This window comes from Taudactylus pleione, unplaced genomic scaffold, assembly GCF_031769625.1.
Source record: "Taudactylus pleione unplaced genomic scaffold, aTauple2 ptg000930l, whole genome shotgun sequence".
In the NCBI taxonomy this organism is placed as follows: Eukaryota; Metazoa; Chordata; class Amphibia; order Anura; family Myobatrachidae; genus Taudactylus; species Taudactylus pleione.
In genome coordinates, this window is record NW_028285331.1 from 213,329 (window position 1) to 239,566 (window position 26,238).

General features: G+C 50.6%; 1 protein-coding gene across 1 annotated transcript; it reads left to right on the plus strand.

Annotated features, from left to right (window-relative positions):
- Positions 1–1,752: 1,752 nt before the first annotated feature.
- SPR (sepiapterin reductase) lies at positions 1,753–26,238 on the plus strand. The gene is made up of 3 exons (XM_088459742.1): positions 1,753–2,062; positions 23,749–24,039; positions 25,454–26,238. Exons 1-3 carry the CDS (start codon positions 1,753–1,755, stop codon positions 25,639–25,641), a joined length of 789 nt encoding a protein of 262 aa, XP_088315868.1. The 3' UTR covers positions 25,642–26,238.

Sequence of the window (26,238 nt, forward strand, 5' to 3'; positions counted from 1 at the left end):
GATGGTTTTACCATCGATGGTGGAGATGCAGACAGTTTTCCACTATTGATGGTAGCTGTGGACCTGATGATTTTATTCCACACTTGCACTGCAGAGCTACTAGGTTGTCAGGCAGCATCCCTGCGCTGCGCCCAGCAGGAACCATCGATGGTACGCCATTACATTGTTTAATAAAATCAATGGTTCCGTCCGTATTTTCCATAGATGGCAACCATGGATGAAAGGCACACCGATGGCCATCCCTAATGTATACACACCTTTCCTGTATGTTACCTACATTATAAACCTCCTTCCCACAGCCGTTCTGCCTCTCTGGTGGTAAGCGTAGATGCGATCAGGACGTGTCGGGTTCTTCTTGTCTTGTGGGACATTTATGAACATTAGTGCACAGGAAAAAAGAGGTGCTGGGACCTACAGCAACCAATCTGACTAGACCAGAGGTTCCTAAACTCTGCCATTACAGTCCATGTTTTCAGGATATTCATGCTTGAGCAGGGGTGACTTAATTAGTACCTGGACCATATACTTACCGACATTCTGGCAGCCAGGTCGGTGCAGCAGGGAGGGTGGGGGCGGTTTAAGTAGGCGGAGCGGGGGCGTGCCACTGTGATTGTGTCATTATTTTCCCGCTCCCCACTTCGTAATACCGATATTACCGGCATTATAAAGCAGGAGTTGGGGCTACGATGACTCGATTCAGTGCAAATCGCGTCATCGCTCCCCCCGGACCGACCACTTTTGCGTGAGTTTGCTGGGGGGGGCGGCGGCCGTTCCGGGGTGACATGACTACTGTTGCGGGGGGGAATTTCGGGAGGCTCCCGGCAGTCCCGTAAAAGTATGAACCTGGACTCAAGCATTGGATATCCTGAAAACCTGGACTGTAATGGTGGAGTTTGGGATCCTCTGTAGTAGACCACTACTAGAAAACAAAATAAGGACCTCATTCAGAGCCGCTCGCTATTTGTGGTCGTTTGTTTAAAAAAAAGGGGTGGCTATTCAAATGAACTGTTCGTACTTTGCGGTCTGTTCACGCCTCTAAGTTTGAACGAGCGAGCAAAACTTGCGGTCGAAATTTTGAAAAATACGCCCCCTTGCCGCTCGCATCATATGTCATGTCCGCTATTTATTAGATTAATCGAGTACATCAAACAGCGTATGAACTGCTCGCTATTTTTGTGGTTGGTTTTTTCAACCGCTATTTTGCGAGCAGTTCTGACTAAAAAAAAAACAAGTGACGTGGTCAATGACGCTGCTGTATTAATTATGCACACCCATAAAACGCCCGTTTTGACCTTTAAGCACGCCTGCGATCGGATCTCCACCCCCCGTTTTCAAGCACCTTCCCCTGTTACCACCCACATACGCCTCCTCCTGTCACTCATATTAGCAGGCATTCGCTATTTAGCGAACAAACAATTTTCGGCCGCACTGACTGGTTCGCGCCTGCGTATTACAATCCGTACGCATGCGCAGTTGTGCGAACATCGCTCAGTGCGAACGAGCGGCCGCTTACGAGCGGCTCTGAATCAGGCCCTAAGTGCCAAAAAAGTGAGCAACAATGAGGAGCCTTGTGCTATGGGGGTGATGAGCAGCACAGCAGGCCATTACAGGGATATCCGTGAGACGTGCACCTGCAGTGACTAGGAGTAATCGGGCTGTGTGCGCCTATTATTAGCCAATAAAGATGGTTTAAAAGAAAAAAAGAAGAATGAGAGAGACGGAGCTGCCGGGGGGGGAGGACACAGTGACAGGATGGGGGATGGCGGCGGCGGCCTGGGCACGGTGCTCTGCCTCCTCACCGGGGCCTCCCGCGGCTTTGGCAGGAGCCTGGCCCGGGAGCTGTGCCGCAGGGTGAGCCCGGGCTCGGTGCTGCTGCTGGTGTCCCGCACGGAGGGGGCGCTGCGGGCGCTGGCACAGGAGCTGGCACAGGAGCACCCGGGGGTGGGGGTGCGCTGGGTGGCGGCGGATCTCGGCACCGGGGACGGGGTGAGGAGGACGGTGCTGGCGGCGCAGCAGGAGCTGCAGGGGGCGGCGGACAGACTGCTCATCATCAACAATGCCGGTAATCCGGGGGCTCTGCCCTGCTGCAGAGCAAAATAGGGACTGTGTGTTCTGTAATGGGATCCGGGGGCTCTGCTGCAGAGCAAAATAGGGACTGTGTGTTCTGTAATGGGATCCGGGGGCTCTGCTGCAGAGCAAAATAGGGACTGTGTGTTCTGTAATGGGATCCGGGGGCTCTGCTGCAGAGCAAAATAGGGACTGTGTGTTCTGTAATGGGATCCGGGGGCTCTGCTGCAGAGCAAAATAGGGACTGTGTGTTCTGTAATGGGATCCGGGGGCTCTGCTGCAGAGCAAAATAGGGACTGTGTGTTCTGTAATGGGATCCGGGGGCTCTGCTGCAGAGCAAAATAGGGACTGTGTGTTCTGTAATGGGATGCGGGGGCTCTGCTGCAGAGCAAAATAGGGACTGTGTGTTCTGTAATGGGATGCGGGGGCTCTGCTCTGCTGCAGAGCAAAATAGGGACTGTGTGTTCTGTAATGGGTTCCAGGGGCTCTGCTGCAGAGCAAAATAGGGACTGTGTTCTGTAATGTAATCTGGGAACTCTGCTGCAGAGCAAAATAGGGACTGTGTGTTCTGTAATGTGATCCGGGGGCTCTGCTGCAGAGCAAAATAGGGACTGTGTGTTCTGTAATGGGATCCGGGGGCTCTGCTGCAGAGCAAAATAGGGACTGTGTGTTCTGTAATGGGATGCGGGGGCTCTGCTGCAGAGCAAAATAGGGACTGTGTGTTCTGTAATGGGATGCGGGGGCTCTGCTCTGCTGCAGAGCAAAATAGGGACTGTGTGTTCTGTAATGGGTTCCAGGGGCTCTGCTGCAGAGCAAAATAGGGACTGTGTTCTGTAATGTAATCTGGGAACTCTGCTGCAGAGCAAAATAGGGACTGTGTGTTCTGTAATGGGATCCGGGGGCTCTGCTGCAGAGCAAAATAGGGACTGTGTGTTCTGTAATGGGATCCGGGGGCTCTGCTGCAGAGCAAAATAGGGACTGTGTGTTCTGTAATGGGATCCGGGGGCTCTGCTGCAGAGCAAAATAGGGACTGTGTGTTCTGTAATGGGATGCGGGGGCTCTGCTGCAGAGCAAAATAGGGACTGTGTGTTCTGTAATGGGATCCGGGGGCTCTGCTGCAGAGCAAAATAGGGACTGTGTGTTCTGTAATGGGATCCGGGGGCTCTGCTGCAGAGCAAAATAGGGACTGTGTGTTCTGTAATGGGATGCGGGGGCTCTGCTGCAGAGCAAAATAGGGACTGTGTGTTCTGTAATGGGATGCGGGGGCTCTGCTCTGCTGCAGAGCAAAATAGGGACTGTGTGTTCTGTAATGGGTTCCAGGGGCTCTGCTGCAGAGCAAAATAGGGACTGTGTTCTGTAATGTAATCTGGGAACTCTGCTGCAGAGCAAAATAGGGACTGTGTGTTCTGTAATGTGATCCGGGGGCTCTGCTGCAGAGCAAAATAGGGACTGTGTGTTCTGTAATGGGATCCGGGGGCTCTGCTGCAGAGCAAAATAGGGACTGTGTGTTCTGTAATGGGATGCGGGGGCTCTGCTGCAGAGCAAAATAGGGACTGTGTGTTCTGTAATGGGATGCGGGGGCTCTGCTCTGCTGCAGAGCAAAATAGGGACTGTGTGTTCTGTAATGGGTTCCAGGGGCTCTGCTGCAGAGCAAAATAGGGACTGTGTTCTGTAATGTAATCTGGGAACTCTGCTGCAGAGCAAAATAGGGACTGTGTGTTCTGTAATGGGATCCGGGGGCTCTGCTGCAGAGCAAAATAGGGACTGTGTGTTCTGTAATGGGATCCGGGGGCTCTGCTGCAGAGCAAAATAGGGACTGTGTGTTCTGTAATGGGATGCGGGGGCTCTGCTGCAGAGCAAAATAGGGACTGTGTGTTCTGTAATGGGATGCGGGGGCTCTGCTGCAGAGCAAAATAGGGACTGTGTGTTCTGTAATGGGATGCGGGGGCTCTGCTCTGCTGCAGAGCAAAATAGGGACTGTGTGTTCTGTAATGGGTTCCAGGGGCTCTGCTGCAGAGCAAAATAGGGACTGTGTTCTGTAATGTAATCTGGGAACTCTGCTGCAGAGCAAAATAGGGACTGTGTGTTCTGTAATGTGATCCGGGGGCTCTGCTGCAGAGCAAAATAGGGACTGTGTGTTCTGTAATGGGATCCGGGGGCTCTGCTGCAGAGCAAAATAGGGACTGTGTGTTCTGTAATGGGATGCGGGGGCTCTGCTGCAGAGCAAAATAGGGACTGTGTGTTCTGTAATGGGATGCGGGGGCTCTGCTCTGCTGCAGAGCAAAATAGGGACTGTGTGTTCTGTAATGGGTTCCAGGGGCTCTGCTGCAGAGCAAAATAGGGACTGTGTTCTGTAATGTAATCTGGGAACTCTGCTGCAGAGCAAAATAGGGACTGTGTGTTCTGTAATGGGATCCGGGGGCTCTGCTGCAGAGCAAAATAGGGACTGTGTGTTCTGTAATGGGATCCGGGGGCTCTGCTGCAGAGCAAAATAGGGACTGTGTGTTCTGTAATGGGATGCGGGGGCTCTGCTGCAGAGCAAAATAGGGACTGTGTGTTCTGTAATGGGATGCGGGGGCTCTGCTGCAGAGCAAAATAGGGACTGTGTGTTCTGTAATGGGATGCGGGGGCTCTGCTCTGCTGCAGAGCAAAATAGGGACTGTGTGTTCTGTAATGGGTTCCAGGGGCTCTGCTGCAGAGCAAAATAGGGACTGTGTTCTGTAATGTAATCTGGGAACTCTGCTGCAGAGCAAAATAGGGACTGTGTGTTCTGTAATGTGATCCGGGGGCTCTGCTGCAGAGCAAAATAGGGACTGTGTGTTCTGTAATGGGATCCGGGGGCTCTGCTGCAGAGCAAAATAGGGACTGTGTGTTCTGTAATGGGATCCGGGGGCTCTGCTGCAGAGCAAAATAGGGACTGTGTGTTCTGTAATGGGATCCGGGGGCTCTGCTGCAGAGCAAAATAGGGACTGTGTGTTCTGTAATGGGATCCGGGGGCTCTGCTGCAGAGCAAAATAGGGACTGTGTGTTCTGTAATGGGATGCGGGGCTCTGCTGCAGAGCAAAATAGGGACTGTGTGTTCTGTAATGGGATGCGGGGGCTCTGCTCTGCTGCAGAGCAAAATAGGGACTGTGTGTTCTGTAATGGGTTCCAGGGGCTCTGCTGCAGAGCAAAATAGGGACTGTGTTCTGTAATGTAATCTGGGAACTCTGCTGCAGAGCAAAATAGGGACTGTGTGTTCTGTAATGTGATCCGGGGGCTCTGCTGCAGAGCAAAATAGGGACTGTGTGTTCTGTAATGGGATCCGGGGGCTCTGCTGCAGAGCAAAATAGGGACTGTGTGTTCTGTAATGGGATGCGGGGGCTCTGCTGCAGAGCAAAATAGGGACTGTGTGTTCTGTAATGGGATGCGGGGGCTCTGCTCTGCTGCAGAGCAAAATAGGGACTGTGTGTTCTGTAATGGGTTCCAGGGGCTCTGCTGCAGAGCAAAATAGGGACTGTGTTCTGTAATGTAATCTGGGAACTCTGCTGCAGAGCAAAATAGGGACTGTGTGTTCTGTAATGGGATCCGGGGGCTCTGCTGCAGAGCAAAATAGGGACTGTGTGTTCTGTAATGGGATCCGGGGGCTCTGCTGCAGAGCAAAATAGGGACTGTGTGTTCTGTAATGGGATGCGGGGGCTCTGCTGCAGAGCAAAATAGGGACTGTGTGTTCTGTAATGGGATGCGGGGGCTCTGCTGCAGAGCAAAATAGGGACTGTGTGTTCTGTAATGGGATGCGGGGGCTCTGCTCTGCTGCAGAGCAAAATAGGGACTGTGTGTTCTGTAATGGGTTCCAGGGGCTCTGCTGCAGAGCAAAATAGGGACTGTGTTCTGTAATGTAATCTGGGAACTCTGCTGCAGAGCAAAATAGGGACTGTGTGTTCTGTAATGTGATCTGGGGGCTCTGCTGCAGAGCAAAATAGGGACTGTGTGTTCTGTAATGGGATCCGGGGGCTCTGCTGCAGAGCAAAATAGGGACTGTGTGTTCTGTAATGGGATCCGGGGGCTCTGCTGCAGAGCAAAATAGGGACTGTGTGTTCTGTAATGGGATCCGGGGGCTCTGCTGCAGAGCAAAATAGGGACTGTGTGTTCTGTAATGGGATCCGGGGGCTCTGCTGCAGAGCAAAATAGGGACTGTGTGTTCTGTAATGGGATGCGGGGGCTCTGCTGCAGAGCAAAATAGGGACTGTGTGTTCTGTAATGGGATGCGGGGGCTCTGCTGCAGAGCAAAATAGGGACTGTGTGTTCTGTAATGGGATGCGGGGGCTCTGCTCTGCTGCAGAGCAAAATAGGGACTGTGTGTTCTGTAATGGGTTCCAGGGGCTCTGCTGCAGAGCAAAATAGGGACTGTGTTCTGTAATGTAATCTGGGAACTCTGCTGCAGAGCAAAATAGGGACTGTGTGTTCTGTAATGTGATCCGGGGGCTCTGCTGCAGAGCAAAATAGGGACTGTGTGTTCTGTAATGGGATCCGGGGGCTCTGCTGCAGAGCAAAATAGGGACTGTGTGTTCTGTAATGGGATGCGGGGGCTCTGCTGCAGAGCAAAATAGGGACTGTGTGTTCTGTAATGGGATGCGGGGGCTCTGCTCTGCTGCAGAGCAAAATAGGGACTGTGTGTTCTGTAATGGGTTCCAGGGGCTCTGCTGCAGAGCAAAATAGGGACTGTGTTCTGTAATGTAATCTGGGAACTCTGCTGCAGAGCAAAATAGGGACTGTGTGTTCTGTAATGGGATCCGGGGGCTCTGCTGCAGAGCAAAATAGGGACTGTGTGTTCTGTAATGGGATCCGGGGGCTCTGCTGCAGAGCAAAATAGGGACTGTGTGTTCTGTAATGGGATGCGGGGGCTCTGCTGCAGAGCAAAATAGGGACTGTGTGTTCTGTAATGGGATGCGGGGGCTCTGCTGCAGAGCAAAATAGGGACTGTGTGTTCTGTAATGGGATGCGGGGGCTCTGCTCTGCTGCAGAGCAAAATAGGGACTGTGTGTTCTGTAATGGGTTCCAGGGGCTCTGCTGCAGAGCAAAATAGGGACTGTGTTCTGTAATGTAATCTGGGAACTCTGCTGCAGAGCAAAATAGGGACTGTGTGTTCTGTAATGTGATCCGGGGGCTCTGCTGCAGAGCAAAATAGGGACTGTGTGTTCTGTAATGGGATCCGGGGGCTCTGCTGCAGAGCAAAATAGGGACTGTGTGTTCTGTAATGGGATGCGGGGGCTCTGCTGCAGAGCAAAATAGGGACTGTGTGTTCTGTAATGGGATGCGGGGGCTCTGCTCTGCTGCAGAGCAAAATAGGGACTGTGTGTTCTGTAATGGGTTCCAGGGGCTCTGCTGCAGAGCAAAATAGGGACTGTGTTCTGTAATGTAATCTGGGAACTCTGCTGCAGAGCAAAATAGGGACTGTGTGTTCTGTAATGGGATCCGGGGGCTCTGCTGCAGAGCAAAATAGGGACTGTGTGTTCTGTAATGGGATCCGGGGGCTCTGCTGCAGAGCAAAATAGGGACTGTGTGTTCTGTAATGGGATGCGGGGGCTCTGCTGCAGAGCAAAATAGGGACTGTGTGTTCTGTAATGGGATGCGGGGGCTCTGCTGCAGAGCAAAATAGGGACTGTGTGTTCTGTAATGGGATGCGGGGGCTCTGCTCTGCTGCAGAGCAAAATAGGGACTGTGTGTTCTGTAATGGGTTCCAGGGGCTCTGCTGCAGAGCAAAATAGGGACTGTGTTCTGTAATGTAATCTGGGAACTCTGCTGCAGAGCAAAATAGGGACTGTGTGTTCTGTAATGTGATCCGGGGGCTCTGCTGCAGAGCAAAATAGGGACTGTGTGTTCTGTAATGGGATCCGGGGGCTCTGCTGCAGAGCAAAATAGGGACTGTGTGTTCTGTAATGGGATGCGGGGGCTCTGCTGCAGAGCAAAATAGGGACTGTGTGTTCTGTAATGGGATGCGGGGGCTCTGCTCTGCTGCAGAGCAAAATAGGGACTGTGTGTTCTGTAATGGGTTCCAGGGGCTCTGCTGCAGAGCAAAATAGGGACTGTGTTCTGTAATGTAATCTGGGAACTCTGCTGCAGAGCAAAATAGGGACTGTGTGTTCTGTAATGGGATCCGGGGGCTCTGCTGCAGAGCAAAATAGGGACTGTGTGTTCTGTAATGGGATCCGGGGGCTCTGCTGCAGAGCAAAATAGGGACTGTGTGTTCTGTAATGGGATGCGGGGGCTCTGCTGCAGAGCAAAATAGGGACTGTGTGTTCTGTAATGGGATGCGGGGGCTCTGCTCTGCTGCAGAGCAAAATAGGGACTGTGTGTTCTGTAATGGGTTCCAGGGGCTCTGCTGCAGAGCAAAATAGGGACTGTGTTCTGTAATGTAATCTGGGAACTCTGCTGCAGAGCAAAATAGGGACTGTGTGTTCTGTAATGTGATCCGGGGGCTCTGCTGCAGAGCAAAATAGGGACTGTGTGTTCTGTAATGGGATCCGGGGGCTCTGCTGCAGAGCAAAATAGGGACTGTGTGTTCTGTAATGGGATGCGGGGGCTCTGCTGCAGAGCAAAATAGGGACTGTGTGTTCTGTAATGGGATGCGGGGGCTCTGCTCTGCTGCAGAGCAAAATAGGGACTGTGTGTTCTGTAATGGGTTCCAGGGGCTCTGCTGCAGAGCAAAATAGGGACTGTGTTCTGTAATGTAATCTGGGAACTCTGCTGCAGAGCAAAATAGGGACTGTGTGTTCTGTAATGTGATCCGGGGGCTCTGCTGCAGAGCAAAATAGGGACTGTGTGTTCTGTAATGGGATCCGGGGGCTCTGCTGCAGAGCAAAATAGGGACTGTGTGTTCTGTAATGGGATGCGGGGGCTCTGCTGCAGAGCAAAATAGGGACTGTGTGTTCTGTAATGGGATGCGGGGGCTCTGCTCTGCTGCAGAGCAAAATAGGGACTGTGTGTTCTGTAATGGGTTCCAGGGGCTCTGCTGCAGAGCAAAATAGGGACTGTGTTCTGTAATGTAATCTGGGAACTCTGCTGCAGAGCAAAATAGGGACTGTGTGTTCTGTAATGTGATCCGGGGGCTCTGCTGCAGAGCAAAATAGGGACTGTGTGTTCTGTAATGGGATCCGGGGGCTCTGCTGCAGAGCAAAATAGGGACTGTGTGTTCTGTAATGGGATGCGGGGGCTCTGCTGCAGAGCAAAATAGGGACTGTGTGTTCTGTAATGGGATGCGGGGGCTCTGCTCTGCTGCAGAGCAAAATAGGGACTGTGTGTTCTGTAATGGGTTCCAGGGGCTCTGCTGCAGAGCAAAATAGGGACTGTGTTCTGTAATGTAATCTGGGAACTCTGCTGCAGAGCAAAATAGGGACTGTGTGTTCTGTAATGGGATCCGGGGGCTCTGCTGCAGAGCAAAATAGGGACTGTGTGTTCTGTAATGGGATCCGGGGGCTCTGCTGCAGAGCAAAATAGGGACTGTGTGTTCTGTAATGGGATGCGGGGGCTCTGCTGCAGAGCAAAATAGGGACTGTGTGTTCTGTAATGGGATGCGGGGGCTCTGCTGCAGAGCAAAATAGGGACTGTGTGTTCTGTAATGGGATGCGGGGGCTCTGCTCTGCTGCAGAGCAAAATAGGGACTGTGTGTTCTGTAATGGGTTCCAGGGGCTCTGCTGCAGAGCAAAATAGGGACTGTGTTCTGTAATGTAATCTGGGAACTCTGCTGCAGAGCAAAATAGGGACTGTGTGTTCTGTAATGTGATCCGGGGGCTCTGCTGCAGAGCAAAATAGGGACTGTGTGTTCTGTAATGGGATCCGGGGGCTCTGCTGCAGAGCAAAATAGGGACTGTGTGTTCTGTAATGGGATGCGGGGGCTCTGCTGCAGAGCAAAATAGGGACTGTGTGTTCTGTAATGGGATGCGGGGGCTCTGCTCTGCTGCAGAGCAAAATAGGGACTGTGTGTTCTGTAATGGGTTCCAGGGGCTCTGCTGCAGAGCAAAATAGGGACTGTGTTCTGTAATGTAATCTGGGAACTCTGCTGCAGAGCAAAATAGGGACTGTGTGTTCTGTAATGGGATCCGGGGGCTCTGCTGCAGAGCAAAATAGGGACTGTGTGTTCTGTAATGGGATCCGGGGGCTCTGCTGCAGAGCAAAATAGGGACTGTGTGTTCTGTAATGGGATGCGGGGGCTCTGCTGCAGAGCAAAATAGGGACTGTGTGTTCTGTAATGGGATGCGGGGGCTCTGCTGCAGAGCAAAATAGGGACTGTGTGTTCTGTAATGGGATGCGGGGGCTCTGCTCTGCTGCAGAGCAAAATAGGGACTGTGTGTTCTGTAATGGGTTCCAGGGGCTCTGCTGCAGAGCAAAATAGGGACTGTGTTCTGTAATGTAATCTGGGAACTCTGCTGCAGAGCAAAATAGGGACTGTGTGTTCTGTAATGTGATCCGGGGGCTCTGCTGCAGAGCAAAATAGGGACTGTGTGTTCTGTAATGGGATCCGGGGGCTCTGCTGCAGAGCAAAATAGGGACTGTGTGTTCTGTAATGGGATGCGGGGGCTCTGCTGCAGAGCAAAATAGGGACTGTGTGTTCTGTAATGGGATGCGGGGGCTCTGCTCTGCTGCAGAGCAAAATAGGGACTGTGTGTTCTGTAATGGGTTCCAGGGGCTCTGCTGCAGAGCAAAATAGGGACTGTGTTCTGTAATGTAATCTGGGAACTCTGCTGCAGAGCAAAATAGGGACTGTGTGTTCTGTAATGGGATCCGGGGGCTCTGCTGCAGAGCAAAATAGGGACTGTGTGTTCTGTAATGGGATCCGGGGGCTCTGCTGCAGAGCAAAATAGGGACTGTGTGTTCTGTAATGGGATGCGGGGGCTCTGCTGCAGAGCAAAATAGGGACTGTGTGTTCTGTAATGGGATGCGGGGGCTCTGCTCTGCTGCAGAGCAAAATAGGGACTGTGTGTTCTGTAATGGGTTCCAGGGGCTCTGCTGCAGAGCAAAATAGGGACTGTGTTCTGTAATGTAATCTGGGAACTCTGCTGCAGAGCAAAATAGGGACTGTGTGTTCTGTAATGTGATCCGGGGGCTCTGCTGCAGAGCAAAATAGGGACTGTGTGTTCTGTAATGGGATCCGGGGGCTCTGCTGCAGAGCAAAATAGGGACTGTGTGTTCTGTAATGGGATGCGGGGGCTCTGCTGCAGAGCAAAATAGGGACTGTGTGTTCTGTAATGGGATGCGGGGGCTCTGCTCTGCTGCAGAGCAAAATAGGGACTGTGTGTTCTGTAATGGGTTCCAGGGGCTCTGCTGCAGAGCAAAATAGGGACTGTGTTCTGTAATGTAATCTGGGAACTCTGCTGCAGAGCAAAATAGGGACTGTGTGTTCTGTAATGTGATCCGGGGGCTCTGCTGCAGAGCAAAATAGGGACTGTGTGTTCTGTAATGGGATCCGGGGGCTCTGCTGCAGAGCAAAATAGGGACTGTGTGTTCTGTAATGGGATGCGGGGGCTCTGCTGCAGAGCAAAATAGGGACTGTGTGTTCTGTAATGGGATGCGGGGGCTCTGCTCTGCTGCAGAGCAAAATAGGGACTGTGTGTTCTGTAATGGGTTCCAGGGGCTCTGCTGCAGAGCAAAATAGGGACTGTGTTCTGTAATGTAATCTGGGAACTCTGCTGCAGAGCAAAATAGGGACTGTGTGTTCTGTAATGTGATCCGGGGGCTCTGCTGCAGAGCAAAATAGGGACTGTGTGTTCTGTAATGGGATCCGGGGGCTCTGCTGCAGAGCAAAATAGGGACTGTGTGTTCTGTAATGGGATGCGGGGGCTCTGCTGCAGAGCAAAATAGGGACTGTGTGTTCTGTAATGGGATGCGGGGGCTCTGCTCTGCTGCAGAGCAAAATAGGGACTGTGTGTTCTGTAATGGGTTCCAGGGGCTCTGCTGCAGAGCAAAATAGGGACTGTGTTCTGTAATGTAATCTGGGAACTCTGCTGCAGAGCAAAATAGGGACTGTGTGTTCTGTAATGTGATCCGGGGGCTCTGCTGCAGAGCAAAATAGGGACTGTGTGTTCTGTAATGGGATCCGGGGGCTCTGCTGCAGAGCAAAATAGGGACTGTGTGTTCTGTAATGGGATGCGGGGGCTCTGCTGCAGAGCAAAATAGGGACTGTGTGTTCTGTAATGGGATGCGGGGGCTCTACTCTGCTGCAGAGCAAAATAGGGACTGTGTGTTCTGTAATGGGATCCAGGGGCTCTGCTGCAGAGCAAAATAGGGACTGTGTTCTGTAATGTAATCTGGGAACTCTGCTGCAGAGCAAAATAGGGACTGTGTGTTCTGTAATGGGATGCGGGGGCTCTGCTGCAGAGCAAAATAGGGACTGTGTGTTCTGTAATGGGATCCGGGGGCTCTGCTGCAGAGCAAAATAGGGACTGTGTGTTCTGTAATGGGATGCGGGGGCTCTGCTGCAGAGCAAAATAGGGACTGTGTGTTCTGTAATGGGATGCGGGGGCTCTACTCTGCTGCAGAGCAAAATAGGGACTGTGTGTTCTGTAATGGGATCCAGGGGCTCTGCTGCAGAGCAAAATAGGGACTGTGTTCTGTAATGTAATCTGGGAACTCTGCTGCAGAGCAAAATAGGGACTGTGTGTTCTGTAATGGGATGCGGGGGCTCTGCTGCAGAGCAAAATAGGGACTGTGTGTTCTGTAATGGGATGCGGGGGCTCTGCTCTGCTGCAGAGCAAAATAGGGACTGTGTGTTCTGTAATGTGATCCGGGGGCTCTGCTGCAGAGCAAAATAGGGACTGTGTGTTCTGTAATGGGATCCGGGGGCTCTGCTGCAGAGCAAAATAGGGACTGTGTTCTGTAATGTAATCTGGGAACTCTGCTGCAGAGCAAAATAGGGACTGTGTGTTCTGTAATGGGATGCGGGGGCTCTGCTGCAGAGCAAAATAGGGACTGTGTGTTCTGTAATGGGATCCGGGGGCTCTGCTGCAGAGCAAAATAGGGACTGTGTGTTCTGTAATGGGATGCGGGGGCTCTGCTGCAGAGCAAAATAGGGACTGTGTGTTCTGTAATGGGATGCGGGGGCTCTAATCTGCTGCAGAGCAAAATAGGGACTGTGTGTTCTGTAATGGGATCCAGGGGCTCTGCTGCAGAGCAAAATAGGGACTGTGTTCTGTAATGTAATCTGGGAACTCTGCTGCAGAGCAAAATAGGGACTGTGTGTTCTGTAATGGGATGCGGGGGCTCTGCTGCAGAGCAAAATAGGGACTGTGTGTTCTGTAATGGGATGCGGGGGCTCTGCTCTGCTGCAGAGCAAAATAGGGACTGTGTGTTCTGTAATGTGATCCGGGGGCTCTGCTGCAGAGCAAAATAGGGACTGTGTGTTCTGTAATGGGATCCGGGGGCTCTGCTGCAGAGCAAAATAGGGACTGTGTGTTCTGTAATGGGATGCGGGGGCTCTGCTGCAGAGCAAAATAGGGACTGTGTGTTCTGTAATGTGATGCGGGGGCTCTGCTCTGCTGCAGAGCAAAATAGGGACTTTGTGTTCTGTAATGGGTTCCAGGGGCTCTGCTGCAGAGCAAAATAGGGACTGTGTTCTGTAATGTAATCTGGGAACTCTGCTGCAGAGCAAAATAGGGACTGTGTGTTCTGTAATGTGATCCGGGGGCTCTGCTGCAGAGCAAAATAGGGACTGTGTGTTCTGTAATGGGATCCGGGGGCTCTGCTGCAGAGCAAAATAGGGACTGTGTGTTCTGTAATGGGATGCGGGGGCTCTGCTGCAGAGCAAAATAGGGACTGTGTGTTCTGTAATGGGATGCGGGGGCTCTGCTCTGCTGCAGAGCAAAATAGGGACTGTGTGTTCTGTAATGGGATCCAGGGGCTCTGCTGCAGAGCAAAATAGGGACTGTGTTCTGTAATGTAATCTGGGAACTCTGCTGCAGAGCAAAATAGGGACTGTGTTCTGTAATGTAATCTGGGAACTCTGCTGCAGAGCAAAATAGGGACTGTGTGTTCTGTAATGGGATGCGGGGGCTCTGCTGCAGAGCAAAATAGGGACTGTGTGTTCTGTAATGGGATGCGGGGGCTCTGCTCTGCTGCAGAGCAAAATAGGGACTGTGTGTTCTGTAATGTGATCCGGGGGCTCTGCTGCAGAGCAAAATAGGGACTGTGTGTTCTGTAATGGGATCCGGGGGCTCTGCTGCAGAGCAAAATAGGGACTGTGTGTTCTGTAATGGGATGCGGGGGCTCTGCTGCAGAGCAAAATAGGGACTGTGTGTTCTGTAATGGGATGCGGGGGCTCTGCTCTGCTGCAGAGCAAAATAGGGACTGTGTGTTCTGTAATGGGATCCAGGGGCTCTGCTGCAGAGCAAAATAGGGACTGTGTTCTGTAATGTAATCTGGGAACTCTGCTGCAGAGCAAAATAGGGACTGTGTGTTCTGTAATGTGATCCGGGGGCTCTGCTGCAGAGCAAAATAGGGACTGTGTGTTCTGTAATGGGATCCGGGGGCTCTGCTGCAGAGCAAAATAGGGACTGTGTGTTCTGTAATGGGATGCGGGGGCTCTGCTGCAGAGCAAAATAGGGACTGTGTGTTCTGTAATGGGATGCGGGGGCTCTACTCTGCTGCAGAGCAAAATAGGGACTGTGTGTTCTGTAATGGGATCCAGGGGCTCTGCTGCAGAGCAAAATAGGGACTGTGTTCTGTAATGTAATCTGGGAACTCTGCTGCAGAGCAAAATAGGGACTGTGTGTTCTGTAATGGGATGCGGGGGCTCTGCTGCAGAGCAAAATAGGGACTGTGTGTTCTGTAATGGGATGCGGGGGCTCTGCTCTGCTGCAGAGCAAAATAGGGACTGTGTGTTCTGTAATGTGATCCGGGGGCTCTGCTGCAGAGCAAAATAGGGACTGTGTGTTCTGTAATGGGATCCGGGGGCTCTGCTGCAGAGCAAAATAGGGACTGTGTGTTCTGTAATGGGATGCGGGGTTTCTGCTGCAGAGCAAAATAGGGACTGTGTGTTCTGTAATGGGATGCGGGGGCTCTGCTCTGCTGCAGAGCAAAATAGGGACTGTGTGTTCTGTAATGGGTTCCAGGGGCTCTGCTGCAGAGCAAAATAGGGACTGTGTTCTGTAATGTAATCTGGGAACTCTGCTGCAGAGCAAAATAGGGACTGTGTGTTCTGTAATGTGATCCGGGGGCTCTGCTGCAGAGCAAAATAGGGACTGTGTGTTCTGTAATGGGATCCGGGGGCTCTGCTGCAGAGCAAAATAGGGACTGTGTGTTCTGTAATGGGATGCGGGGGCTCTGCTGCAGAGCAAAATAGGGACTGTGTGTTCTGTAATGGGATGCGGGGGCTCTGCTCTGCTGCAGAGCAAAATAGGGACTGTGTGTTCTGTAATGGGATCCAGGGGCTCTGCTGCAGAGCAAAATAGGGACTGTGTTCTGTAATGTAATCTGGGAACTCTGCTGCAGAGCAAAATAGGGACTGTGTTCTGTAATGTAATCTGGGAACTCTGCTGCAGAGCAAAATAGGGACTGTGTGTTCTGTAATGGGATGCGGGGGCTCTGCTGCAGAGCAAAATAGGGACTGTGTGTTCTGTAATGGGATGCGGGGGCTCTGCTCTGCTGCAGAGCAAAATAGGGACTGTGTGTTCTGTAATGTGATCCGGGGGCTCTGCTGCAGAGCAAAATAGGGACTGTGTGTTCTGTAATGGGATCCGGGGGCTCTGCTGCAGAGCAAAATAGGGACTGTGTGTTCTGTAATGGGATGCGGGGGCTCTGCTGCAGAGCAAAATAGGGACTGTGTGTTCTGTAATGGGATGCGGGGGCTCTGCTCTGCTGCAGAGCAAAATAGGGACTGTGTGTTCTGTAATGGGATCCAGGGGCTCTGCTGCAGAGCAAAATAGGGACTGTGTTCTGTAATGTAATCTGGGAACTCTGCTGCAGAGCAAAATAGGGACTGTGTTCTGTAATGTAATCTGGGAACTCTGCTGCAGAGCAAAATAGGGACTGTGTGTTCTGTAATGGGATGCGGGGGCTCTGCTGCAGAGCAAAATAGGGACTGTGTGTTCTGTAATGGGATGCGGGGGCTCTGCTCTGCTGCAGAGCAAAATAGGGACTGTGTGTTCTGTAATGGGTTCCAGGGGCTCTGCTGCAGAGCAAAATAGGGACTGTGTTCTGTAATGTAATCTGGGAACTCTGCTGCAGAGCAAAATAGGGACTGTGTGTTCTGTAATGTGATCCGGGGGCTCTGCTGCAGAGCAAAATAGGGACTGTGTGTTCTGTAATGGGATGCGGGGGCTCTGCTCTGCTGCAGAGCAAAATAGGGACTGTGTGTTCTGTAATGGGATCCAGGGGCTCTGCTGCAGAGCAAAATAGGGACTGTGTTCTGTAATGTAATCTGGGAACTCTGCTGCAGAGCAAAATAGGGACTGTGTTCTGTAATGTAATCTGGGAACTCTGCTGCAGAGCAAAATAGGGACTGTGTGTTCTGTAATGGGATGCGGGGGCTCTGCTGCAGAGCAAAATAGGGACTGTGTGTTCTGTAATGGGATGCGGGGGCTCTGCTCTGCTGCAGAGCAAAATAGGGACTGTGTGTTCTGTAATGGGTTCCAGGGGCTCTGCTGCAGAGCAAAATAGGGACTGTGTTCTGTAATGTAATCTGGGAACTCTGCTGCAGAGCAAAATAGGGACTGTGTGTTCTGTAATGTGATCCGGGGGCTCTGCTGCAGAGCAAAATAGGGACTGTGTGTTCTGTAATGTGATCCGGGGGCTCTGCTCTGTTGCACAGCAAAATAGGGACTGTGTGTTCTGTAATGGGATCTGGGGGCTCTGCTGCAGAGCAAAATAGGGTCTGTGTGTTCTGTAATGGGATCCGGGGGCTCTGCTGCAGAGCAAAATAGGGACTGTGTGTTCTGTAATGTGATCCGGGAACTCTGCTGCAGAGCAAAATAGGGACTCTGTGTTCTGTAATGGGATCCGGGAACTCTGCTGCAGAGCAAAATAGGGACTCTGTGTTCTGTAATGGGATCCGGGGGCTCTGCTGCAGAGCAAAATAGGGACTGTGTGTTCTGTAATGTGATCCGGGGGCTCTGCTGCAGAGCAAAATAGGGACTGTGTGTTCTGTAATGGGATCCGGGGGCTCTGCTGCAGAGCAAAATAGGGACTGTGTGTTCTGTAATGGGATGCGGGGGCTCTGCTGCAGAGCAAAATAGGGACTGTGTGTTCTGTAATGGGATGCGGGGGCTCTGCTCTGCTGCAGAGCAAAATAGGGACTGTGTGTTCTGTAATGGGATCCAGGGGCTCTGCTGCAGAGCAAAATAGGGACTGTGTTCTGTAATGTAATCTGGGAACTCTGCTGCAGAGCAAAATAGGGACTGTGTTCTGTAATGTAATCTGGGAACTCTGCTGCAGAGCAAAATAGGGACTGTGTGTTCTGTAATGGGATGCGGGGGCTCTGCTGCAGAGCAAAATAAGGACTGTGTGTTCTGTAATGGGATGCGGGGGCTCTGCTCTGCTGCAGAGCAAAATAGGGACTGTGTGTTCTGTAATGGGTTCCAGGGGCTCTGCTGCAGAGCAAAATAGGGACTGTGTTCTGTAATGTAATCTGGGAACTCTGCTGCAGAGCAAAATAGGGACTGTGTGTTCTGTAATGTGATCCGGGGGCTCTGCTGCAGAGCAAAATAGGGACTGTGTGTTCTGTAATGGGATCCGGGGGCTCTGCTCTGTTGCACAGCAAAATAGGGACTGTGTGTTCTGTAATGGGATCTGGGGGCTCTGCTGCAGAGCAAAATAGGGTCTGTGTGTTCTGTAATGGGATCCGGGGGCTCTGCTGCAGAGCAAAATAGGGACTGTGTGTTCTGTAATGTGATCCGGGAACTCTGCTGCAGAGCAAAATAGGGACTCTGTGTTCTGTAATGGGATCCGGGAACTCTGCTGCAGAGCAAAATAGGGACTCTGTGTTCTGTAATGGGATCCGGGGGCTCTGCTGCAGAGCAAAATAGGGACTGTGTGTTCTGTAATGTGATCCGGGGGCTCTGCTGCACAGCAAAATAGGGACTGTGTGTTCTGTAATGTGATCCGGGGGCTCTGCTCTGTTGCAGAGCAAAATAGGGACTGTGTGTTCTGTAATGGGATCCGGGGGCTCTGCTGCAGAGCAAAATAGGGACTGTGTGTTCTGTAATGTAATCTGGGAACTCTGCTGCAGAGCAAAATGGGGACTGTGTGTTCTGTAATGTGATCCGGGGGCTCTGCTGCAGAGCAAAATAGGGACTGTGTGTTCTGTAATGGGATCTGGGGGCTCTGCTGCAGAGCAAAATAGGGACTGTGTGTTCTGTAATGGGATGCGGGGGCTCTGCTCTGCTGCAGAGCAAAATAGGGACTGTGTGTTCTGTAATGGGTTCCAGGGGCTCTGCTGCAGAGCAAAATAGGGACTGTGTTCTGTAATGTAATCTGGGAACTCTGCTGCAGAGCAAAATAGGGACTGTGTGTTCTGTAATGTGATCCGGGGGCTCTGCTGCAGAGCAAAATAGGGACTGTGTGTTCTGTAATGGGATCTGGGGGCTCTGCTGCAGAGCAAAATAGGGACTGTGTGTTCTGTAATGGGATGCGGGGGCTCTGCTCTGCTGCAGAGCAAAATAGGGACTGTGTGTTCTGTAATGGGTTCCAGGGGCTCTGCTGCAGAGCAAAATAGGGACTGTGTTCTGTAATGTAATCTGGGAACTCTGCTGCAGAGCAAAATAGGGACTGTGTGTTCTGTAATGTGATCCGGGGGCTCTGCTGCAGAGCAAAATAGGGACTGTGTGTTCTGTAATGTGATCCGGGGGCTCTGCTCTGTTGCACAGCAAAATAGGGACTGTGTGTTCTGTAATGGGATCTGGGGGCTCTGCTGCAGAGCAAAATAGGGACTGTGTGTTCTGTAATGTGATCCGGGGGCTCTGCTGCAGAGCAAAATAGGGACTGTGTTCTGTAATGTAATCTGGGAACTCTGCTGCAGAGCAAAATAGGGACTGTGTGTTCTGTAATGTGATCCGGGGGCTCTGCTCTGCTGCAGAGCAAAATAGGGACTGTGTGTTCTGTAATGGGATCCGGGGGCTCTGCTGCAGAGCAAAATAGGGACTGTGTTCTGTAATGTAATCTGGGAACTCTGCTGCAGAGCAAAATAGGGACTGTGTGTTCTGTAATGTGATCCGGGGGCTCTGCTCTGCTGCAGAGCAAAATAGGGACTGTGTGTTCTGTAATGGGATCCGGGGGCTCTGCTCCGCTGCCTGCAGAGCAGAGTGGCAGTGTTCTGTCCTGAGTAGATAACGTCCTGACCTTCAGCCACAGGAAATGCTGCTGCGTAAGCAGGTGGAGCAGGGTGCCCTGTAGTTCCACAAGCATCAGTGTGTCCAAGCTGTGCATGGCTGCCAGGGCTTGCTGGGTAATGTAGTTCCACCATAGCATTTACAAGATAAGGCGAATTACAAATCACCTTTTCAGTCAGGAGATTTCATCAATATCGGCGGTTAACAGGTGTCGCCCTGAGGGTAACCTGCTCTGCCGGGTGCAGCAACAGTGCGTAACCACGAGCTACCCTCCGCCATAAGCTGTCCTACAACTGTGCGTAGAGCTCAGACTGATGTGAATGGCTGAATATTCTCTGCAAAGTGCTGCGGAATGTGCCCAGGGACATACCAGGCCCTGAGAAGCGCTAGGCCACCCGACCTCTACGGTAACGCCAGTCGCCCTCCTGTGTAACTAACTGTTGCGCATACCATTGACAGGTGCGTGTGGCACCCGTTAACTGCGGCACTACTGTGCATAGCGTCAGTGGGCGAATGCACCCTACCCCCAACTGCCTGGCCATCAGAGTACTGCAGCTTCCAATCATAGCAGTGGGACAGAGCCCTTATATAGGGGCCCATTTAGCATTGAATCCATCCGGGCGCTGTGATGGCGTATCATAGTGCGATAATAGGCGGTACTGACATGCCCAGATCACATTGATAAATGGGGGCCATAGGGACTGTCCCACTACAATGGGAACGACTGTGAGGTGTGCACCTCCAGGGCAGGATGGATCACAAATGTTTGCTGCGCAGTGCGGTCATTATAGGAGTTGTAAGTGGCCATTCACGGGGACCTGGATGAAATGCATGAAATTACCCTGAAGCCCCCACAAAGGGGCAAAAAGCGGAACAGTGTAGAAGGCAGCTCGTGACCATTAGCAAAGTATTAGAGGCTTATAAAAGGTGTCAAATGGTTGATTTACCATCTTTCTTTATTCTGGATGGAAACATGTTAGCCAGCAAGTGTAATTCAGTGATGCAAATCTGCGCAGTCATTTCCGGTACATAGAAACGTCTCAAATGGTATTTTACATTTTTTGGTGTGTGTTTAAGAATGGTCTTCACTTCAATTAGAGGCGAAAAGTCGGAAAATTTTCGCCTGTCCAACCTTTCGCCTGTTTCAGAGGTGAATTCATTCCGTGCGTATCCTGCTTTTCGCCTAATTCAATTGCGAAACAGGCGAAAACTGAAATAGGCGAATGTGGAACAGGCGAAAAGTACAGAAAGAATTGGGGAAATCAGTCTGCACCCCAGGAATAGACGCACTAACATAGAAAATCAACATAGATGTGTACTAATAGCCCTAATAACCCTATTGTGGGTACTTAAGTTGTGTAAATTGCTAGCTATTAGCGTCTGTGTAAAAGTGGTGAAGAATGGCATAAAGCTGTATTTTTTTGGTGAAAATAAATAGTCCTGTCACATTTGGGGTATTTTTATGTCTCTAAAGTGAACTTTTTAAAAATGTGAAAAATCCACCTACTGCATGCACCTGCAATCCCTAAAACACCTGACCCATACTTGCACACCCCCCTCCAAGAAGAATATTTTGCTAGTTTTTATGCTTGTCCCTCCACTTTTTACATTTTCACCCCAAAAATTACGTCTTTTTTGGGGTGTTCTTAGGTTTTGTGTTTTTTTTGTTTTTGCAGATTTGTCCTTTGGGGGGCTGTCCCAAGGGTTCTGAGTTGTTTCCCCATGTTTGCACCCCAAAATAAAGATTTTGCACTTTTCACCTTCTATTGATTGGAGAATCTTTTTTGGTGAATTCAATGTATCGAGTTTCTGCTTAGGCGAAATTGTCCTGGAATTGAATTAGGCGATAAGTTTTTAGGCAAAATTTTCGCAAAAAAACTGTCGAAAAAGGCTTTTCGCCTCTAATTGAATATGGCCAAAATGTACGTTTTGGTTTTTTTTTTAAAAAGTTGGAAAAAATTTTTGCAACTCCCATCTGCAAGTTTTACAAAGCAGTTTCCCATCAATACAGCTCCTCCCCATATGTGTCCCACCTAATTTACACCTTACAATAGGGATGTCCATTGACCGGTAACAACCATCGATGATTTACCAACGATGGTCGATGATTTTGCTATCTGAGGTGCCAACCCGAGCTAAATCATAGTTGTGGGATTTCTAACTGAATTACAGACAATCATGGCTGCAATTTTTAATTCGCATGACCCAATTCGCTGTAATTTGCTCTTGATTTCATTGCCCCCAATATACAGTCAGGTGCATAAATATTGGGCCATTGACAGAATTTTCATATTTTGTCCTCTATTCACCACCACAATGGCTTTGAAATGAAACAAACAAGATGTGCTTTAACTGCAGACTTTCAGATTTAATTTGAGGGTAATTACATCCAAATCAGGTGAACGGTGTAGGAATTACAACGGTTTCAATATGTGCCTCCCACTTTTTAAGGGGCCAAAAGTAATGGGACTATCAACTCAAAAGCTATTTCATGGACAGGTGTGGGCTATTCCCTCGTTATTTCATTATCAATTAAGCAGGTAAAAGGTCTGGAGTTGATTCTAGGTGTGACATTTGCATTTGGAATCAGTTGCTGTCGACTCTCAATATGAGATCCAAAGAGCTGTCACTATCAGTGAAGGAAGCCATCATTAGGCTGAAAAATCAAAACAAACCCATCAGAGAGATAGCAAAAACATTAGGTGTGGCCAAATCAACTGTTTGGAACATTCTTAAAAAGAAAGAACGCATCGGAGAGCTCAGCAACACCAAAAGACCCGGAAGACCACAGAAAACAACTGGTGGATGACAGAAGAATTATTTCCCTGGTGAAGAAAAACCCCTTCACAACAGTTGGCCAAATCAAGAACACTCTCCAGGAGGTAGATGTATATGTGTCAAAGTCAACAATCAAGAGACGACTTCACAAGAGTGAATATAGAGGGTTCACCACAAGATGTAAACCATTGGTAACCCACAAAAACAGGAAGACCAGATTAGAGTTTGCCTAACAACATCTAAAAAAGCCATTACAGTTCTGGAACAACATCCTATGGACAGATGAGACAAAGATCAACTTGTACCAGAGTGATGGGAAGAGAAGAGTATGGAGAAGGAAAGGAACTGCTCATTTTCCAAAACATACCACCTCATCAGTGAAGAATGGTGGTGGTAGTGTCATGGCGTGGGCATGTATGGCTGCCAATGGAACTGGTTCCCTTGTATTTATTGATGATGTGACTGCTGACAAAAGCAGCAGAATGAATTCTGAAGTGCTTCGGGCAATATTATATGCTCATATTCAGTCAAATGCTTCAGAACTCATTGGACGGCGCTTCACAGTGCAGATGGACAATGACCCGAAGCATACTGCAAAAGCAACCAAAGAGTTTTTTAAGGCTAAAAAGTGGAATGTTATGCAATGGCCAAGTTAATCCCCTGACCTGAATCCGATTGAGCATGCATTTCACTTGATGAAGACAAAACTGAAGGGAAAATGCCCCAAGAACAAGCAGGAACTGAAGACATTTGCAGTAGAGGCCTGGCAGAGCATCACCAGGGGTGAAACCCAGCGTCTGGTGATGTCTATGCATTCCAGACTTCAGGCTGTAATTGCCTGCAAAGGATTTGCAACAAAGTATTAAAAAGTGAAAGTTAGATTTAGGATTGTTTAGATTGTCCCATTACTTTTGGCCCCTTAAAAAGTGGGAGGCACATATAGAAACCGTTGTAATTCCTACACCGTTCACCTGATTTGGATGTAATTACCCTCAAATTAAATCTGAAAGTCTGCAGGTAAAGCACATCTTGTTTGTTTCATTTCAAAGCCATTGTGGTGGTGAATAGAGGACAAAATATGAAAATTCTGTCAATGTCCCAATATTTATGCACCTGACTGTATACTCTTTGGGAATAATTAAATGTAATGTTAAGATGAGATGAGCAGCTGCGCAATGCGACAATACGATGTCCCAACATCACTCGTCTTACTGCGAGGTAAAATAAACAATGTGTCCGTGGCAATGTGCTGCCATTCCGAGCGTTCATTGAATTGCCCCCTATGTGTTCTATCTGTACAGGACATACGAATGTAGATACAGTACATAGAACATATTCATTGTTGGGTTAAATGCTCGGTGTTTAATTAGCAATAAGCCCTACAATCCCTCTGTCGCCTATAACCCTCTTTTTAATGTGTAAAGTTTTGTTATTACAAGTATTTTATTTTTTTTTCAATAATATCTACTTCTTCTGACGTAGGACTGGCAGCCCCAAGCCGGCTTCTCATGGTGATAGAGGGGCTATGTGATGTTTTATTCTCGTTACGTTCTTTTATTCTGGAGAATGTTCTTGGCCAGGGACTAAGTTTCCGCTGCTTTACCTGCAGGGTCCCTGGGAGACATCACCAAATCCTTCGTGGACCTCACCGACCCCGAAGAGGTGGACCGGTACCTGTCGTTTAACGTGTCCTCAGCCTTGTGCCTGACCTCTTCTCTGCTCGGGACTTTCCAGAAACGGCCAGGACTGCAGCGGGTGGTGGTCAACGTGTCGTCTCTCGCCGCGCTGCAGCCGTTCAAGTCCTGGACCCTGTACTGCACGGGGAAAGCCGCCCGGAGCATGATGTTCAAGGTGCTGGCTGAGGAGGAGGCGGATGTCCGGGTACTTAACTACGCGCCAGGTTGTTTGAAGTTCCCTTTGATTCGCTGCTGTACGTCTGTGGTCAGATAACGTGTCCTCTTTCTGAGCGTGTGCCGTTGTAGTATGTGTCTGGGCCAGCTGGGGGCACAGACCCCTGGGTTTTGCTTTGTATACACCATCCATGCTATGTAACGCTGTGGTGGGCGAGTGGCATGTAACAAGGGGCAGCTTTATGCCTTGATATCTTCTACAAGACTCCGACTCTTCCACACATCAGGGCTGGTTCATTGTGGCCGGTTCCTGGTACTGCACTGGCCTCTACCTCCTGCTTTCAACTCCTGACCCCTGATCTGTCCCTTCTCCTGACCCCTGATCTGTCCCTTCTCCTGACCCCTGATCTGTCCCTTCTCCTGACCCCTGATCTGTCCCTTCTCCTGACCCCTGATCTGTCCCTTCTCCTGACCCCTGACCTGTCCCTTCTCCTGGCCCCTGACCTGTCCCTTCTCCTGGCCCCTGGCCTGTCCCTTCTCCTGGCCCCTGACCCCTGATCTGTCCCTTCTCCTGACCCCTGATCTGTCCCTTCTCCTGACCCCTGATCTGTCCCTTCTCCTGGCCCCTGACCTGTCCCTTCTCCTGGCCCCTGACCCCTGATCTGTCCCTTCTCCTGACCCCTGATCTGTCCCTACTCCTGACCCCTGATCTGTCCCATCAAAGTCCCTTCTCCCGCTACCTGAGTCCGTGTCCTGTGTCTGGTCTCTGTGCTGTATCCGTATGTCTGTCAGTTCCCCACTGTATCTGTCTGGTCTCAGTGTCACTAAGCTGCCCCAGCTACGTTACCCTGGGCAGTCACCGCACCAGTGAACCATGGTGCTGCAAAGTGATAAATAAGCCCCCACACTCTTGCCGTCACCTCCTCCCAATGGGGCGAGTTAGGGATGTCAGTCTACTGTATGCGACAGAACGTACTGGGAGCGAGGAGAAACCGATAAATAAATATGACACGAGAGCAAAGGGGCAGGAATTCCACGTTTCTGCCTTTGTACCTGATTGGATGTACAGACCCGCGCAAACACATGTCATTAATATGTGCATCAATCCAGCCTTCTGCCTAAAATGGTAAGTGGTGGATTCAATCCAGCTCAACGTTCAGCCGCTCACATAAGCGCTTACTATTGGCACCAAGCAGTATCCTGTATACCTCTATGTGCGGTGAGGGGATATTAACTGCCAAAGCGCAGAATTAAACCCCACCCCCCTAAATATGACGGTTACAAAGCACTAGATCTCAGGCCACTTTATGGTTGTGTATACTGTAGAACGCGCCTAGCCATCGTGTGGCGTCACAAGTCCCCAGCATGCCCTGCAGTGTGTGGGAGGGGGGTGTCAGTCTAAGCACGCGCTGCTGTATATCTCTTTGTAATGAGAATAACCAAGAGGAGGTTTCTATCCCGCAGGACCCCTGGACACGGAGATGCAGGAGCAGGTGCGTACTCACACCGCCGATCCCGAACGCCGCCTCTTCTTTGCTAATATGAAGAACAGCGGCAAGTTGATTGACAGCCGGGTGTCTGCGCAGAAGTTGCTGGATATTCTACAGGCCGACGCCTACAAATCCGGGGACCACGTGGACTACTACGATTAATGGCGTTTGTAGTTAGTCGCACCTTGCGTGGTAATCGGTGGCCTTATTCTGTGTGTCTCGCCATTACACGACTTGTTGAGGGAATAGGAGATGGGGACAGGCAGAACTTTACTTATTGTATATAAAAGCTGCTAGGGACCCAAGGGAGATCACTGTGAGGTCATCTATAGGAAGGGAACACGTATCCGTACTCACAGGGTGCAATACGTCCTGTACCCCTCACAAAGCTTCAGCTAGTGTTTGTGTTATATATACACCAGTGTCACCCCCTGTGTCCTGTGCTGTCCTCACTCCCGGCCTCACCTTCCTCCATATACCCCTCTGCACATCAGGAGATGGGATGTAGGGAGCCAGGGACCAGGACATAGCATCATGCAGGACCACCTCTCCCGGCCTCACCTTCCTCCATATACCCCTCTGCACATCAGGAGATGGGATGTAGGGAGCCAGGGACCAGGACATAGCATCATGCAGGACCACCTCTCCCGGCCCTCACCTTCCTCCATATACCCCTCTGCACATCAGGAGATGGGATGTAGGGAGCCAGGGACCAGGACATAGCATCATGCAGGACCACCTCTCCCGGCCTCACCTTCC